The sequence below is a fragment of the Telmatherina bonti genome (genome assembly GCF_933228915.1).
Source record: "Telmatherina bonti genome assembly, chromosome: 4".
NCBI lineage: Eukaryota > Metazoa > Chordata > Actinopteri > Atheriniformes > Telmatherinidae > Telmatherina > Telmatherina bonti.
This window is the reverse complement of record NC_136622.1, coordinates 14617657-14637984: the sequence shown is the minus strand read 5'-3', so window position 1 is coordinate 14637984 and position 20328 is coordinate 14617657. Positions and strand designations below refer to the sequence as shown.

Sequence of the window (20328 nt, the reverse complement as noted above, 5' to 3'; positions counted from 1 at the left end):
ATTTTTTTTGTCGTTTTTATTCAAGTACTGCAGAGAAATTTTACTTTTCTCTTTTTGGTGATACTGTGTTGAGTTGTTCACAAGTCAAGCTTTTATTACAGCAATGACATTTTACAAACACGCACATCCACTCATTTATGAAAGGCATGAGTTTTCTAGTGTGTGCACAAAAAAGGAATAAAAAGGGTTGGAGAATATAAATGTGGTCATTCATGAGGTCCATTGTTTGGATTATCCAAATGATTTGCCATTACTTGCCTGAATAATGATTTATTTTAATGTATTCATCTCTATTCAGTGCTTCATAAGCACATCTAAAACAAGTTATTCATCACTCTGGCATGAGTATAATTCTGCATCACCTGAATTGGGAATGAGGCTAATAAATTCAATCCCACTAACAGAGATGTAATCTCTGAAACTTTTTCTTGATTAACCTTCCACCGCTTTCATTTTGACTACGGTGCTAAGACTTAACCTTTCCTTCATGTCTGTTCTAATCTCACAGCTCTGTCTGTTCATAACAACACAGGATGACATCAAACAGCAATCTTACTTGACTGAGCATATGCTAGTCAAGGCAGCTGCAGCCAAGTGCGTCTCATTACCTTAACACCACTTGACGTGAGCGGTGCAGTAGGTACCGTGTAATAGGACACCAGGTGAGAGAGGCAGATGTTTGACTGACCCCATGCTACACGCTTCCTGACACCACTGTGATCTTCTACAGCTAAACAAGTAGGGCAACAGTGCAGTGGAGCGAATCATGTGCTTTATATTAATGTACTTGGTTTTAAGGGAATACCACCGCTTGATTTTCCATGCTGTCTGAATGCACAACAGCAATCCCATCTATATTTATGCAACTGAACAACTCCCTATCTGTGTAATGGTCCCTAAGCAGGCAGATGAACCTAAAGTAATCAGAAATGAATGAAGAGGAATGATACACAGGGAAAAAAAGCAAGCAGCTGCAGCGACTCCAACAGGAACGGTTTGTTTTGTGTTATTACAGGGCAACACTCCTCTATCCAAACTGCACTCAGCCTGCCATTTAATGTCCTCATGAGCATTTTTTTTTTGCTCTCATATTTTGGTCACATGTCAGGTTGGAGTTTCTGCTCTAAAAAAGCTGCACATGTTTGAATGAGTATTACGTTTGAGTCTGAATCTTTAAAGCTGCATGAAGCACGATTTTTATGCACTCACAAGCACCCACTGGGGCTGCAAAGAAAGAGAGACGAGTATAGCACCTCCGACAACTGAGACACTGAAGCTGTGATCTGTTTGCCTCAAATTTAATTTTCATGTCAGGTGTGTACACTATTTCACCCACGGGGGATGACAGATTGAAACTTTTCGTAAAAGGCAGTCGGATGGTGCACCCCTGGGAGAAAAAAGGGACTCAGCAGCTTTAGATTGTTTCCTTTCACAGCAGAAGAGAAGAGAATACCATATAGTTTAATCTTACAGGACTCCTGGAGTCGTGTGTCTCAGTTATTTTGCACAGTCTGTAAGCAACACTTGTACGACATTGCCAAGGGCAGCTTTTAAAAAGGAAAAGTTCCCCTTACATTCCTCACTAACTGGACAAACGGTGTCATTCAGGTCTGCCGTGGCACGCACGATGCATGAAGTAGGTGGCTTCGGATAGATTTTGCTGCAATGATACAGCAGGGATATTACAATGTCGAGTGCACTGAGACAAGTGGTTGTGGATGAACACAAGCTTGAGGCATAAAGAGTGAATGTGCAATATGCTCTGCAAAAGCAAACAGCAGCTTTGATGACTGTAAAGCAGAGAGCACTGTAAAGCCACAATGACTCACTTTAAATTTCACTCAGAAAGCCCTCCAGGATGGCCTCCGTCTTTAATGCAAACACAGTGAAAATGGTGAGCATCAGCAGACTATTACGGCCCCCATAAGTGCTGTACTGTAATGCATGATGGCGTGGACTGCGGCTTTAAAGTTCAATCACGGCCTCCTGAGAAAATATGATCACAGCATTGGGCGTAAAAGAAAGCAGGACCCAAAACTGAGGGAACGTAACTCAAATCATTTACACCACTCTGCCAATGATGGAGCAGTTTCAAGCCCCGAGATTTCTGCAGAGAAAATAACAATGCAGATAGGCGCTGAGCAGTGCGCTACACTCAACCACAAGGGAGGTCAAAGCTGACAGCTAGAAAGAATTCATATTCAGGGAGCTATGAAATATGAGCTTTGTGCGCTGCCAAATTGATTTAGCTGTAAAAATTCTTTGCATTTTGTTCCATAAAGATGCTCACACTTTTAAAGCTCCACAGCCTCATGAAAGAGCCCACTATGATATGCTTAAAATTTACAGCCAAGGTCATAATCTGAGCAAGACTTCTTTTGCATTCCTAATGCTGTCTTGAAAAAGGCTGAAATGGAAATCACGGTTTTCAGTTCAAAAAAAGTTAGTAATTCTCTGGTACTCTGATTAGCTTAATGCTTGGGTGGATCAGCCCTGCTCCCCGAGTTAAAAGAAAATATCAGCCGAAGATTTTTTAAATTCATCCTTCTGGTGCCCCGTGATGACATACTGTCTCACACAAAGAAGCTGATTTGTTTAAAAATGAAAAAAAAAGTAAGCATGATAGCATGAGGAATAAATTACCAGGATAAAATCTGCTGCCTGGTTTGTGAAAGGCATTTGGATTGTGTGTGAGTCTCTCATCAATGGATCACTGCACTGATTGTAAAGCTGCAGTGAGTCACTTTAAAATTTACTGACACTGCCTGTAGACATATTTCATAAAATGTGAGCTGTCTTCTTCCCCGACAGCTTGTGCAGCATGGCAGGGTGACAGGATAGATTGTTGCAATGATTGGATTATTCAAACAAATCAAGATGACACAGTAATTATGATGTGACAAAAGCTGTAAAAAGATGTGCTAATGTCCGTTGCTCTGAGATCACATCAAGTAGAAGACACAGCTTAATAGATTAGTTTTGGTCAGTTGTTTGATTCACCTGTTTTTTTTATTAAATGCATTTCCTGATTCAGCATTTTTTTAGTTCTACAAGAATGTTTTTTTTAACTCGGAATTAATAATCCTGAATTAAATAATTCGGATTTAACGTATTCTCCTACAAGTTTACATGAAAATAATAATTCCAAATGAAGGTTTACATGAAACATGTCCTTACTTAATTCCTCTTTAGAGCGGCAGGTTGGGAAGGGTTCTGATTGAACAGAGGGTGCACGTGACGTATGACGTATACCAGAAATTAGCAATTAACTCCCTGCTTCTCATCTTTTCAGTCGTAACTTGTAAAAACTACATAATAATAAGTAACAGTTTCGCCGCTATTTTTATTATAAATGTGAAGTACCAGCTCAACAGGAGCATACTACTTCACTTTTTGCAGCAAGAAGAAGAAGAAGAAAGACAGACCACCGAACACGGGAGGCAAAACAACGCGCGTCATCGGGACAGGACAAGGTAACGAGCATACACAGAATGACCGGAATTAATTTAGAGCGGAATTAAAGTTTACATGACAGAGGAATTAAATAGATCGGAATTAAAATGCGAATAAACTAGCCACTAACATCAGAATTAAGTTTAATACAGAATAGAAATTAGCATTAGGAATGAAGTGTTTACGTGGTCATTTTTCATCAGTTTAAAGCAGATTTAACTTTTATTCGGAATCAAACATGTACAACTCCCATGTAAACGTAGCAGCTGTGTGAATAAAAAAGAAAACCAACAAAAAAAACGTAAGAGTTATAAAGGTGATCGAACAAATATGACACACAGTGTTGTTTGCTAAAACACACACATAAAAAACATTGCTAAATAAATGCACTTTGTTTGAATACATTCTGTCTGTGTCTCATTTTTCTTGCAAAGTGTCGAAGCCTGCAACATCTTTCCTCACATTTTTTGTTTCAAAGCTCTCCATGCACCCTGTGTTGGGGACGGGTCAGGACAGCAGGCAGGACAGTCCGGTACCTGCATCCTTGTCTTTCTCACTCACAAATGTGTGCAGAAAGTAGTTTCACATTGTCTTGTTAAAAACTGCATGAACGCTCCTGGAAAAGTCTTGAAGGCAGCATATGCTGCTCAAAGATTTCATTGAACTTTTCAGCATTAATGCTGCGATGACAGAAGTGTTAATGAGCCACTGATACATCACCATAACATCCCAGAGCCTGGCCTTTGGACTTGCTGCTGAAGTCTGGAAAGTGCTTTTTTTTTTCTTTCCTTGATCCAGCGTATGTGGAATCCATTTCTCTGACTATACTTACTCACCTGACAACAAACAGGTGTTTCCGCTGTGTAATGGTCCAGAGAAGTCAACACTGCCTCTGGATAAGGTAAACTTTTTTCTTCACTATCATATTTTAAGTGGCATTTGTGAGTGTAACGCCGTGCTGTAGAGCTTGACAACAGCTTCCCACAGTAATCCCTCGTCTCTCTTGTTAGATCAGCAATTGACAAATGACAGATCTTGATGCAGCGCCATCTGTTGTGGAGCGTGAATTACTGAACATATTTGTGGATTGAAAACTGTGCAAAAAGTAACGTGATATTTATTTGCCAAATAAAGACAGATTTCTTTCCTTTATTTGTAAAAAAGAAAAACACATTCTGCATTTCTTTATGAAGCATTACGAATCAGAAATATGTTGTGCTGTGTGTTGAACTGCTATTTTTGTATGTGCAAAACAAAATGGAGATTGATATTTGCAAAGCACTTTGTGCTTTCTTTAAGTACCAGGACATTTGTCAGATTTTTGTCTTCTTATTTTAAGCAGGAAATGAGGTTGTCATCATAATAGATAGACAGAGCGCCAACCACCCTGTACTTAACGCTGCATTCAAACACACTGGCTATAATCAGTTCAAGTTATATTAAAAATCACCTATTTAGACACTGTGCACACACAGAGCAACACCACAACTGAACTAATCTGTCTCCCCTTCCTTTAGCTTATTTTTTGCCTCCATAAACAGCAGAGAATAATAACTAAATATAGCTTGATCACAAGTCAGTCTGTATATTTCTAAATGTTGATCATGGGCTATTCTCTAAGTCAATCTGCTTTCACACACTGTCACTACGATTCCATCCTCAGTTTCTATATCACTGCTCTTCTCCAATAACCTGTCTGCCAGTCACCTCTAAGCCAATCAGCACGAGAGCTTGCTCTTTAAATATCATTATAAATATGTCATTCTGCCTTTCAGCCCACCTTTGCTGCAACCTTGCTCTTCCTTCCAGTCCCCATATGATGTTGTTTCTCAAAAGATTCTCTCCATCAAAAATTCTTTCCACTGCATGCCTGAACTATGCTGATCCGTTCTCACGCCTAACTTTGTCACATTCTGGTGTTTGGTCAGAAGCCCAGTGAATCAGTACTGCACACATTCAGGACCCAAAAGAATCCCTTTGAATGTGCAACTTGTCCCGAGCTGGTAACTTCACAACTGCGTCACCATAACAGTGTGGAAAATGTCAACAAAGCTTTCCGCAAACTGAGTACATGCAATTTGTAACAATGCTCTACAGAAGTAGAGCAAAATAAGCCAAAATAGAGATAAGGAGTCCAAATACAGTCAGATAGAAAAGACATCTCCGTTCCTCTCCAACCTTTACATGCGGGCTGTGTTAGGTTGTGTTAGGTTGATAAGTCGGCGCTGTAGAACGCCATTTTCGTGTTGCCGTTTACTATTTGTGCAGTCGGCACATTAGTTAATGCCACAAATGAATAAGTGGCTATATGCAGCTGTAGAGCAGCCCGTGTGTAGGTAAGCCATGATAAAGGAACACACAGCGCTGAAGACTGAAGGAACATAAGCAAGCATCACTATGTCATGAAAAAGGAATGAAAATGTGTTTGATGTCATTAAAAATTTGCAGGTTTTTTTTCTTTTAGCTTTCTATATCAAACAGAAAGTAATGTTTTGTTCTGACATGTTGTGCTGAGTCAGTTGTCGTGTCTAATAAATACTGACTCATCAAAAATATTATAAATTGGCAACTATATTATCTAAAATCCACCAAGAAGAAACCATTTTAGTAAAGTAACTTAGCAGAAATATATGCACTAATTTATTTTCAAATTGTGTCATCAGTTATTTAACGATAATCTCACTTCACCGTCTGAACAAGGGGTAACCAAGTTCAGTCCTGGAGGTCTACCATTCTGTAACCCTCATTCAAGACGCCTGAATCGAATGAATGGTTTGTTACCAGGCCTCTGCAGCGCTGGACGGCATGCAGAAAAGGGAATTGGTCTATTAGATTCAGGTGTGTTGGACAAGGAAGGGTTGCAGGATGGTAGATCTCTCTAGGTAAGTTTATAATAGTTTGTGAAAAACCTGAAGAAACAATTATTTAATTCTGGGTTGCCATATATATATATATATATATATATATATATATATATATATATATATATATATATATATATATATATATATATATATATACTGCAATGGACTGGCGAGCTGTCCAGGGTGTACCCTGCCTGTCGCCCAAAGCCAGCTGGGATAGGCTCCAGCTTCCCCGCGACCCTGAATTGGAATAAGCGGTTCGGAAAATGAATGAATGAATGAATGAATATATATATATATATATATATATATATATATATGTGCCTTGGTGATTTGATGATTTCTTCATGTTGTGCTTTTAGGTTAAAATGTATTCTGCGGTAACTGTCCATTCATTCACATGAGTGAAAACACTTCACCTCGCTTCTTTTCAGGATCACTACAGAGATTCCCCCATTGCAAAGAAGAAATAACTGAACCACTCAAGAAGAACGTGATCCAGTATGGAAGTCTTTATAATCCAAAGTTTTTTTTTCAATAAAATGGCTGACACTGAGTGCAGTTAATGCTCCATTCATCGTGACCTGTGCTGGCCCAGAGGCATGCACAGATAGAGGCAGCTGTGCTTTGATTTTCTGTCCTTACCTCCATGACAGATGAGCCATGGAGATGGTGGAAGCTGTGCAGCCTCTCTGCTCACCAATTTACAAACACTGGATGTGGCCTCTGGGTTATGGAAAGTAAAAGGGGCTTCTGATGCATCAGTGGGTTGTTCTGATAAATAAAATGTAAACTTGAGTCTTTCAGAAACAGATGCGATGACAACACAGTCGTGGTCAAAACAGCCAGAAAAGTAGTTCAGAAGGGTTTGGAAACTACACATGCCGGCTGCTTCACTCTTAAAATTCAGCTCAGACCTTGAAAAAAGAATCAGCAATAAAGAGAATGTCAACCCTCAAATCATATCCAGGCCATACACTGGAGAATATATTTACTATCTGAATACATCAAGGGCAGAAAAGTTCACAAGAGATTGATTGAGCGATTTGTACGATAATGCGCTAATGAGATCATTTTCAGATGAAAATGAGTCAATAATAAATGGCCGAGGGGGAGAGATACGGGTTGCTTTGGTTCCTCTGCCGAGGGGCTTTAGAAGGCATTTCAGGGACAGCAAAAAGAGACCGGTGACAGCAGCATTTTGAAATGAAACACAGAAAAATGCAGACAAATACGAGGAAAAGGAGCACATTTCAACACAGAGGCAGTTCATTTTTCAAATCAGCATCTACTTTTGTTCCCGGCAAGCTGCCAAAGACATTGATGTCGGTTCTATCCCTCCTCCACTGTGGTAATTATGCTGCTGGCCAAAGCTTGATTAAAAGATCTAATCTGCAAACTTAGTGTATAACATCTCCCAATAAGTTCCAGTAGTTTAAGGCAGCTCTCTGTGCCTTTGATGACACTTGAATCCAAAGTATTTTGTCATAGACAGCAGCCAAGTGAAGTGAATGGAAACATCCTTTTGCTTTCTAATCTGTGAAAGAATGAAGGTGTGAATGCACCAGTGGATGCATTATTCAAACAGAAAGCACAGCAACGATGGATATCCTTAATCTCAGCGAAATAACAAAACTTAAGATAGAAATGAGGTCCCTCTTAGGATGCAGAATGTGCTGCTTTTCATCTGACACTCAGCTGTGAATGTTGCATTTGAATTTAAGAGATAAATAATTCAAAATTAGGTTGGGCAAAACTCAAAAGGGCAGCTATTTAAAATGATTATGAAATAATAATCATTATAATTAAAGATTTAAGTTGAAACACCGTCCATGTAGACTATTGCATGTTGTCATAGTTTCAAGCTTTGTGGCACCTTGTCGACCTCTCAGACAGGATAAATATGTGACATTATGTGCTGGCTGGGAACATTAAAAAAATCATGGTGTAAAAACGACTAAGGTTCACTCATAAGGTCACCACAAAAAAAGACTGATGGTGAAGAGAGGGACGATACCTCATAGGTCCCTTTAAAGCTGTTTATTCGATTATGGATGGATTTTCTCTGGGGATCACGTGGATCTGACCACACTGTGGTGCAGCTGCATCCCAATAAGCCCTCGGAGACAAAGCTGCTGCTGGCAAACTAATAAATATCTGGAAGCGTCCTTACCCTCTCTGAGCAGATGGGAGTAGATGAGCCAGAGGAGAAGTAGGCAGCAGAGTGACGCACCTCCACCTGCGGAGAGCGTCTTGGCTCCAGACTGCATCCTACACCTTCAGCCGGTCAGATTATCCCAAACTTTGAACGCTTGTGCCGCTCAGATGTCAAACAGATCAGCGGAACAGTAGCTTATCCAGTGGCGTCCCCAAAACCTGTGGTAGGCATCCATTTTGAGGTTAGAACAGGAGAGGGACTGGTAGAAATCCCCCTTCTTGCTGTTAAATTCCCTCCATGAGCCCCAGATCCATCCAGTCTGCTCAGCACACGCGCTTACAGGAGAGAATGGCCCGGAATCTGAGCAAGTTTACGCAGCTGCTGTTTCACGAGCTGGAATTCACAAGCAGGCTTCTGATTTTTGATTTTTTTATTTTTTTATTTTTTTAAAGAAGAAGGTAAAAGGAAAAGGAAAAAGAAAGAAGCTGGAAGTGTGTGGATGAGGGTGTGTGAGCGGTAGCAGTCCCACGCAGTTTTTTATGCCTCGCGCGCAGAGATGCTGATGATGCTGGTAATAAATTCAGCCGCTCAACACCCCCTGAACGCTGCTGTCACTTCTGCTTTTCTTCCTCGGCGCTGTTCTTTTTGTTTTCCCCCAGCAACTTCAGCACAGAGGACAGCCGGGCCGTGCGTCTTGACGGAGACGCGCGCGTGACGACCCGCACCAACCAGGACGAACCAGGACGGCAACTTGTCGGAAAACGGGACGCTCCAGCGTGCCCTAAACCTCTTGTAAGAACGCCTTAAACGTGCAAATGCGGCATTTTCGGTCACATTTATACGAAGAAGCAGCAAAATGTCACGTCTAAAGAGGCGCGCGTGGCTGCACGCGGCGCACTCCCGCCCGGATGAGACGCATTCATTACCGGCGATGCCGTGAAGTTGGCAACAATTGTCACCTGTATGAGCTGTTGCGCAAGAAGCTCTGGCAAATTCGCAGGGGTGATGTCTCGTCTGGACTCCAGGGAAACTGATCCCCGCCGTCGCAAAGTCAAGTAACCCGTCGCGCGCAACCGAAGGGCTGCGTTAATCCATCCGGATCTGCACCATTATGTGCGCGTGATCAAGTGGGAGTCTCTCAGTCCGTGGCAGAAACGTTTCTGCTGCGGCTGCACCCTCAGCTGCCTCGACTTAAAGTGTTTCCAAATAATCTCTCTCCCCCTCTGTCTCTCTCTCACACACACACGCAGTGTCCCAATTCTTTCCTCAAAGAAAGAGAGAAAGAAAAAAGAGAGAAAAAAAAACTTTCAGCTCCGAGGCAATAAATCCCAAATTGTAGATGGTGATGCTTATTTATACACATGAAAAAGTCCCGTTTCTGCCCACGGGGACAGGCGGGGTAGTACCAGCTGCCACCACATCGTGACATGTTACTTTCCTCCCGTCTTCCTGCCCTGCTTCATAGGTAGAAAACGCCCTGAAGGACTCTAGTTAACATTAATGGCATTCTTAGAAATTGGAAGAAGTCTGTTACTTTTGAGGACTATATGACACGTGCTTTGCCTCATGGGTTCTTTAAAAGCTTATCATATATCATAATACATAACCTCATAACAGGAAGTCGTTGAAATGTGCACACCGGTGTTTCCTTCACTGAGTGTGTATCCTTGGTGTTTGTGGAACACAGGCGGCTAAATGCCAGTCGATCTTCTGAAAGAGCGCTATTTTAGACTCCCTCGCCACTCGAGGACCATTACAATAACTCATCCAGCCTCACACACACACACACACATTCAGGAGATCCCATGACCAGTGAATGTGCACTTTATTAGCAGATGGAGAAGTTCCCCCCTGTGTGCTGCTGTGCTACATCAGCCTCTCACTGAATGGCTTTTATGATGACGTATTGGCTCGGGCCAAGGTCTGTCACATCAGCGCTGTAACACATGAAAAATTACTGGGCCACACACTGCAAGAGGGCCCCGCATTTGTTAAGTAATAATAGGATAGTTTGCCGATTTTCCAGCTTCGGGGCATCATTTCTTTAGACCTGCTCACGTTTTGTGCATTAAAGCAGCTGCGGCAGCATCAGGACCAACAAGGAGAGGTGGGCTGCAGGAATGAGGTTTGTTTTTCTCTCCCATCTGCAGCTGGGCTCAGCCAGCTATCAGGGTCGGGAATCAGTGTCTGAGTGATGCCCCAGCAGGGTTGCAGTGTAATTAATCATAATCCATCACTGTGACTGACAGGGTTATGAATTCTGCCAGTTTATTTTTACCCATCATATTTATTTTCATGTTTACTGCTAATTCACATACTTGTTTTTAATTGCGTCTGGGCATATGTGAATCGTAATAACAGCATTGATAGCATTTTTTTTATGCAAAACTAGTCATTTAGTCATTCTAGATGCTTACAAAGATGATTTATATCTCATGTACGGTCATTAATTACACTTTTGATGTATTTGTACATGAAATTTTCCATTATGGTACCCAGTGTTTCTCCCACCTCTTTTAGATTTATTTGACAGTTTTAATATATGTTTACCTGAAGTTATTGGTTTACACACAAAATAAATGATTCATGATCAGAAAATATGCATGGCTATTGATCCCAGCACTATATGTGGTATTAAAATAGACCCCTTAAACTAAAAAAATCTGAAATTACTGGTGAAAAGTACATTTACAGAAATGTACAGGGCGGTTTTTAATGTAACGCTACTTTGTTTGGATTTCTCAGAAAGCAATGTTTTACATTTATTTTAGATTTTAATGTAGGCTATGTCAGAAATTCAGTTATTATTTGGACAGTAAATGTACCACCTGACAGAAGAAGAAGAAAAAACTATCAATCTGTTTATTAAAATAAACAAAAGACTGAAGCTAATCATAGATTTTCCAAAAGAATCACTGATGAAAGATTAAAAATGAATGATTTAATATGCATGTACCGCCAGAAATATCAAAACTTCCACAAAGAAAACAAGAAAAACAGGTTTTGCTCTGCTGTAATGTAAATGATGCTTTCATATTGATGCTCTAAATGCAAAGACTCACTAATATATATATATATATATATATATATATATATATATATATATATATATATATATATATATATATATATATATATATATATATATATATATATATACACATAATCCTTGAGTTTTATTTGTAATTTAGAAATATACCCGAATGCATATTTTAAATGGTCCACCAATGTATACGGCAGTAAAAGGGTTCCAGCACTGATGAACATGTTAATGCTGTTTATATCTGTGTAGAAAAACAACACATACATGCATTTTGGTCTGGCAACTTTGCTGGCTGTACATTTGTACTCTTATTAGAAACAGCTATGCATAAAAATGGTGACAAGAAACTTTTTGGACATTTTTTGCTCATTATTTGGATTTCCTAATCACAGATAATTAATTTCAGGTGCTTTTGTTTCATCTACAAAAGGCAACAATGTCAGAATACAGTGAGTGCCTGTGCCTTAACACTTTGTTCCCATTAAGTGTGACTGGTTTCCAGTGACACAGCTCAAACAAACAACATGAAGCTGGACTGAGCAAATTTCACAAATACATATTGACCTGCTTGTTAACTTTAGCAGCTGTGAAGCCTCTTATTAACTCATGTCAGGCTGTTTTCTGCAGCCTCGTTATTGGTGAGAATGTTTTTGGCTGAACAGAGTTGAGTTCCACCCAGGATATCTGACATGTGTTCATGGGAAAAACATAGGTGTGCTTTCACAGTCAGGGTTTTGGTGTTGTGCATGCAGGGTTTGGACTGGATAGAAGATCCAGTGCTGCAACACCAGTGCTTCGTCCTTGTTATGACAATTCAAAATAACTTGATTAGAAAATGTTCTACTTTGTGGAGCTGCATTTATTATCAAACTGCTGCACCGTCAGCAGTTTTGACCTCGGTAAAATCCATATATATGTATATGAGTATATGAAATTATCTGTCAATGCTTTAAAATAGTTTTGAATAAAGAAAGCATATAATCGATCACTTTATTAGGTACACATTGTTAATATTTGCTGGCATCAATTCTTAAACATGTTGGAAATATTCCTTGGGTACTGAAATGACAGTATCACACAGGTACTGTGGGTTTGTCAGGTCAGCTGCACATGCATGCTGAGAACAACCTGTTTCCCCACACTGCAAAGGTGTTCTATTAAATCAAGATCTGGTGACTGTGGAGGCCATTGTAATACGGTGAATTTATTGTCATGTTCAAGAAAACAGTTGGAGATGATTTGAGCTCTTAATTCAGTTCAGTTCAGCTGTATTCGTGTAAAATTGCACGGCTTCTAGCACAACATGCAGCAACACCTGTGTCAATCTGGACTCCCAGTCTGACTTGCACTAGTCCATGTTGTCCCCTCCTCTTTGATTTCCTGCTTGTGTTGTTCTTACTTACAGATGTAAGTCGCTTTGGAGAAAAGTGTCTGCTGAATGGCTGTAGAATAGAAAGAATTGCATAGCACCACTTTGCAACGTCATCTCAGAACACTTTACAGACGTGCAGCCAGTTTATAATAAACAGCTTCGTTAAGAAACCCAACAGATTGCATCGAATATTGACTTTGGTCCAATCCCCAATCCTGAGCAGGCACGAGGCAGCGGTGGAAAGGAAAAAAAACTCATTGTTAACCGGAAGGAGAAACCCCCGGCAGAACCCAGCTCAGGAAACCGGTTGGGGTGGAGAGGACAGGGAAGAGAGACATGGTGCATTATCCTGCTGGAAGTAGCCACCAGAAGACGTCACACTGTGGTCATAAAGGATGGACATGAACATGTAACAACGCCCATGTAGGCTGTGGTGTTTAAGCAATAAGTAGTTGGTACCTGCTAAGAAAATGTCTCACACATTATATCACGAGGAGCCTGAACTGGAGGATCCACCTTTTTATGCTGTTTACAGTAAATTCTGACCCTACTGTCTAAATGTGGCAGCTGAATTCAAGATGTTCTTTTTAGAACACAATGTTTTTTCCAACCTTTTATGTACATCTTTTTCAGAGCATATGGTATTTATAATATTAATATGATAATATTACTGGGTTAAAGGGTTAAAAAGTGGACTAACACTGGCACAAGTCAAGTCCTGATCATGCCTGACTGATTAATTTCTTTTCCACATTGAACAGACAAGTAAAGATGTTTGTTTTAATGGAGACTCCAGGTTTGTCTTTGGGCATTCTTGGGGCGGATCTACTGATACTGCATTTGAGAAAGATGTAAATATGGTGGACCTGAAGTGCAAAGCACATCTGCAATTTAAAAATCACAACTACAATGAAAAGACATCACAATTACATTAACCTAGAAGAGGTATATAAGTTGTTGCCATGTTTTTAATTTGCACTTCAGGGCCACTGTAGGTACCATTGAAAAAAAAAAGGTTTAAAGATGCTGCAGCTGGGATCAAACATCATGGGAAGTAATATTACAAATCTTTGTTAATTATGCTTGTTCACAGTTTTCCCATTAACATGGTGTTACTGGAACAGGTGGAGAATTTGTTACAGTTAATTTGCAACATTTGTTAAATCGCTGGGGGGAAAGAGCAAATTAGCACCCCCAGAATTTATGAGCATGAAGAGTGGTATATGCGAGCTGCAATGTGATTTGTTAGCTTGTATCAAATCAGGACAAGCCACAAGTACTGTGGACTCGTGTTTCCAATTCTTTGTTTTTCCAGCAGCCGGCTGTTCACAGCTTAAATGCCAGAGAGGAGCATATGGTGCCTCAAAGCATCTGCTGAAATGGACCTTTTCTTTTGCGAAATATTTCAGCTGTGATTGTATACTTTTACTACTTTGTTTGTGGTACATTCAGCCGCAGAATTCAGGGTTTACATTTCACATGTGTTACTTTGTTGTCTTTAGAGTAATACTCTCCAGAAATAATAGCTTTTGACCTGCTGCATTATTGGCAGTAAGCAAGAAAAGGCAGGTTGATAAGAGCTTGTCCATTTGCAGCATTTCCTGCTCAGGTTCATGGCAGCGTGGACTCTCCTGCTGTCCCAGAGTCACAGCGGAAAAAAGACCTCACACCCAGAGGTCTCCAAAATCTGACCTCAAGGGCAGCTGTCTGAAGGTTTCAGGTGTTTCCTGCTGCACCACACCTGATCACATTAATAGGTCAACATGCTTGAGCAGACCTTGACAACAAGGTGTTGAGGAGAACTATTTAGTTAAAAACAGGTTGTGTTGGATCAAGGACATGTCTAAATCCTGGAGGACTACAGCCCTACAGCTGGACATCCATGGACTCAGATCTGTACTTGCTTCCCTGTTTGCGTGCTGTTTTTAGCATTGTGTGTATCCAGTCTTTTTTCTTTTCTTTTTTTTAAACAAATCAGAATGTAAAAGAATACCATGTTTACACCAATTCAGATTAAATTGGAATCAGCTTTTTCTGCACTATCAACATTTTTCAATGTAAACAAGAAGAAGTAACACTTGGATCACAACAACAGGTGAAATTAGAAAGGAAAAAAACAAGACAAAGACATGATAATACTGTTAGCTAGAAACTCACAGAGTTAATAGTTAATCAAACAACAAACCTAAAAACTGGTGACAGCATTGTTGTGTTGATGTGCACATAAGTGATTTACAGTAATCTAATCTGATTTCAGATCAGGTTTATCTGATAAAACTTTCCTGAAAGTTTCTGATCAGGATTTCCTTCAGATTTGTTATAAGACTCCAACTATTGTGCTGAAGTTTGAGATATGAGAACCGAATAATGATTCATTTCACATTTACATGCTTTATTTAGTTGACTTGTTGTGATAATACTGTACGTATCAGGCATTTGTGATGTCTTTCATCATGTATGTTTCCAACACTTTAATGGTCACACTAATAAACAGAAGATAACGGTTACTGTGAAATCAAAATGTGAATAAGTATAAAGGTAACGCATACTTTTAGCAGTACATATCCAAACTGAGTAGTAGAAATGACTCAGGCGGGTTTATTTTCATAAATTTGTAATAATGTTCCCACTGATCACTTTTGCTGTAAGAGTAGAGCAGGCAGCTAAAGGGTTAAAGTCTCCCTCATCTGGATAAATTTCTCTTGAACTCAGAATTTCCTGGCTTTAAGTTGCTTATTGATATTGTTCATCCAGCTGAGAATCTTCTTTCATTCTCTGAATCCCTGAATCTATCCTTGAATGTAAGTTTGGCTCATCAATGGCATCTCTTTCTTTCCAAACCTAAAGGAGCCTGTCATCAATTACGGGATAAGTTTTCGCATCAAAGACCTTCCTTTTTTGTTGTCGTCCTTTGTGTTGTTGGTTGTAAGTTACTCTTACCTTGATCATATTCTCCCTCTTCACCTGAGAGGCCTTCCACATCCTCAGGATGATTACCTTTTCTTGAACATTGGCTTACTTCATCTCTGCGATCTAATCTTTACTGCTTTAAACACCATCCTCTCCTCATGTATCGGATATCTTCTGACACTGAAGGAATCCTTCCTCTTATGTTTAGCCTGAAGTTCTTTATTCTGCAGTCTCTTTTTTTTTCTTTTCAGTCTCTCCAGCTAAACAGTTACACCAACACATCTGGATGTCTGCCCTTCCTTTGACATAACTATTTCACCTGGTCAACCACTTTTCTGCACAAAGAGTCTTCCTTTGCCCCTTCCTCCGTTTTCAGTGTAAAAGGTCTTCCATTTCCTCCAACTTGCTCTGACTTCTCTCTTCAAGATTTTCTCTCTTTCTTTTCCATTTTCTCTCTCTCCAAGTGAGTGTATTCAGCATTTCAATCAATCGGGTAGAAAGACCTCTACCTCTTTGTAGTCATTCTTAGATTTTCCATCTGAAGCTCATCTTTCATCATGTCTGTGCTTCTTCATACAGAGGGTTCATCTGTCTTTGTTCAACTGGCTTCTGCTTCTGCCTGGCCTTCTCACTGCTCTTTTTTCACAGTAAAATGATAAACTGTTTTATGCCAGACATTAACTTTAACTCTGTCCCTAATATTATGCCAGTGTTGAGGTTGGAGGAGGATTTCAACCTGAAGTACAATTACAAAAACATTATGACCTACATATTTAGACTCTATGTTATACTCGTTTGGGTACGTAACCCTTTCATCCATCCATCCAACAATCCACCCAACCATCCATCCATCCATCCATCCATCCATCCAATACAAAATTCATACTAACAGTAAATTTACCTTATTTCTTGGTCTTCAATGTATAATCTTAGTTTTGGAGGTACATCTTCCATCTTTAAAGCTGCTGGTTATTTTATGCTAACTTTCTGCTCTGGGCTTATCTTTATTACTTTGCAGAACAGCCATGTGGATTGATCTAAAAAATAAAAAAATCACACCAATACCTTGAGAATAGTTTATGACCAAATGGTGAAAAGAAGTCAAACTGTTAAGTCTACTTTGTAAATAAAGTCCTGTGCAGTGATTTCAAGCACTTAATAATCACAAACTACTCTCAGCTACTTTAATTTGGCTGCAGCAGAATGGTCCTAATTACAAGGAGCTATTCTAAGAAACAAAGAGAGGATAGCGACAGATATTACTTCCACACTGCTCCGTCTTAATATCCTTGTCTTGTTAATGCAGTAGGCTACTCATCACTAATTTTCAGAGAGCATGAAGTAAAGTTTTAGTAACATCAGAACATTTAAAATCTGTCTTTTGGTTTAAAATCATTTAACTCAGGCATTATGCTCAAAGAAAAAGTTGGGCTACCCTCCATGGTCATCGCTCTGAAACACTAGTCTGACTCATATAAGAGCTTGTAAATGTTTTTTGCAGCAGGTAAAGGCTAAATGCTAGCCTTTCATCATCTTGATCTTTCTTTCCACAAAATGCTGCTGATGTCAAAAGGCAGTAGACTTGCACTGCATTTAGACGCCAACCTACAGGAAACTGTGATAGTTCAGAAGGCATCTGTAAATTATTTTATGTATTCATTTACTGACGGTCTCTGGGGTTAATATCAATATAATATTTGTTGATAACAATAATAATAATACTATAAATATAATTATGAATGATGTTGATGATAAGAGCAGTCTGTTTATGGGTGACAGAATGTTACACTTCGATTTCTTCTCCATATTTTCCTCACTGAATCTGCTGATTTGCTCTGCAGGTCAAACTCTGCGTTAACAAGAGAGGCACATTATGAAAAGAGAACAATAAGCAGGTCTAATGCTCTGGGGGAGGATGCATTCACATTGTTGATTGTATAAACTGATGTCAGACCGCCGCGGAGTTCAGGCCAAAACACAATAACTGCTCTCAGGTGAGTCGCTGACATATAGTGCAGTTTTCACACATGAGCACAAGAGAATATGTGGAGAAAGAGCAGAGAAAAGCAAGAGGCGGGCTTTGTTCTCTGCACTGTTACATTACTGTTCATAATGCTTTTTATTGATTAGTTATTATTTATACAGTTCACCTCTTTTTTTGTTTTTAATGTGATTCATACACAACATTCAAATGAATGAAATATGTCTGAGAACCTGGTGCATTAGGCTGTAATAATGTGCTGCAGATTAAGAAAATTCCGCCTAATATTTTATTTTTCTCTATATTTTTTTACTGAAATAATGGAAACGCCTATGTTATCTTCCACCAACAACTGATAGAGGCTGCATTTATACTGTCCTGCATCAACAAACATATTTACACCTCCGAGTCTTTTTTAGTGAATTAAAACCAAATTTTGAAATAATCTGATTGACTGAAAATGCCTCAGTTATCATTGACATAGAACTCATAATTTGTTCAAAATATTAAACCCAGAAAAAAAATGTAAATATATGTGATTTCCTAGTTTTCAGGAAGATTTCTGAACTTCAGACTTTGCTGTTTACTGATTAGTAGATAAAGAAAATAATCAGAAAACATTGTTTTAACTGCATAAAGTCAACTTGGCCCTGCGATGGACTGGCGACCTGTACAGGGTGTGCCTCGCCTCTCGTCCAGCGATTGCTGGGATAGGCTCCAGTTTTCCTCCTGAATTAGACTATGTTAAGAAAATAAATGACTAAATGAACTCAGCTTTTTTGTGAGGTCTTCAGATAAAATGTTTGTCCTCCCTTATAAGTTTGGCTATTCTAATACAATGTGAGATAATAAGTTTAGATAAAATAAATAATGGTCACACCCTGATCTTAATTGTCTCCTAAACAAAGAAACAATGTTACAGATTCTGGTTACAAAATGTGTTCGAAAAGTTGGTAGCTTCCATTTATTAACTTTTTTATTTTTGCATGGTGCCAGAAGGTGGTGACACATTCACTGTGGTTGTGTACAGGCTCAGATAAAAACACCTACAGTGATTACTGAAGAGAAAGTGAGCTCTAATATAGTTTGTATTGGCAGCTGAAAAGATTAAGGAAGGAGAGTGATGACAGTTTCCATATTTACAGCTTGAATTTGTTTAATCTGATAACACAAGATTGCATTATGCAACTCTGCATCCCTGTCTTACAAATCACCCCTACCGTGCATCAGTTAGCTGACAACATCAGACTATAAAAAGTTGGGTTGATGATGTACATTATTTCATACCAGCAGGCTATAATGATTATGGTTTTTTGTTTTTATTAGTTCAAAATGAAAAAATGGTGCACTGAAATTTTATAGGATTGCCTGATCACAAAGACAACTAGAAAAGCCTTCTGAGACTGCAGATGTGCACCAAGCAGCTCATTTCCAACCATATTGTGATTTCCACCCGGTGCCGAGCGATCTTCTGAAGCTGCTTATTCCAATGTAGATTTGAAGTCACCGTAGCAGGGCAAAGAAAAAAAGAGAATTTGGAGACTCTAATTGGTCTAAGATGCATGTTTTCTAACTGTGGGAAGAAGTTGTGCAAAGGACATGCAAACTCCACACACAGTCTGCTCCAATGCTTTCTTCTACATCCACTCCTTCATTTTGGTGAAATTTTGATTTTGGCTGAAGCTTTTCCTTTCGGTGGTGACCATAGACTGTATATAAAGAGATGGACGGAGCCTCTGTGACATCACCCGTAGGTTTCTGAAGAGCTGAATTGAAGCGCGGTGGGCGGTTCCTACCGTCGCCATCTTGGCAGCGTCATGCACGTCATCTCGCTCGGAAAATACAAATATGGGCAAAATGGAGCTGAGCGGGGAGCCGTGGGTGTCATGGTGGATGATTGACATCGAGCAAAATCCGAGCTTTCTGGAGCTAAGAGCTAACTGAGTTAACCCAGAGATAACGGGAGCTAACCAACTAACAGATGAAAGCGGGCTAAAGCTAAGTCACGTTATTAACCGGCTAAAAACTGCAGTTGTTCTACATTCTTCTCACTTGAAGCCGGAGATTGGTACCTGTCAATCAAACGGACACGCCCCCAAATATGCCGAACTTCGAGATTAAATTACTTTAAAATGGGCGAGTTAGAAAAAAATTCACTCCCCCCCACAGTTGTCATGAAGGTAAACCTGACCTATTAAACCGAAAATGGATTTTTGAACCAGGCTGTAAACATGTTTATTTCTGCCGTGAAGTTCGTCTTTTTAATATGGGAGTCTATGGAGATTTGCTCTGTTTTGGAGCCAGCCCCTAGTGGATGAAGGGGGAACTGCAGTTTTATGCACTTCCGCATAGACTTCACTTTTAACCGCCGGAGGTTGCCGCTTGGTGGTGACCTCTATAGCTGCGATTTCTGTGGAAACTTCCATTTGTTTCTCTGCGTGTGTCAGAGAGAATGTTTCCGTTTCTGTGGCAGCTTGAGTCTGAGTGGACGCTTCCTTTAGTGCAGGCTTTTCCGTTTGTGTGGGCACTTGAGTTGGAGGCTTCTGT

At 39.7% G+C, this 20328-nt stretch overlaps 1 protein-coding gene across 1 annotated transcript in view; it reads right to left on the bottom strand.

The window, feature by feature from the left end:
- Positions 1 to 8587, bottom strand: part of tafa5l (TAFA chemokine like family member 5, like) — a gene marked incomplete at both ends in the record, with an annotated part of 45502 nt that extends 36915 nt beyond the window's left edge. The window contains one exon of the mRNA XM_079238827.1: positions 8491 to 8587. Within this exon, the coding sequence (XP_079094953.1) occupies positions 8491 to 8587 (97 nt within the window). The remainder of the gene's footprint in view (positions 1 to 8490) is intronic.
- Positions 8588 to 20328: the final 11741 nt, after the last annotated feature.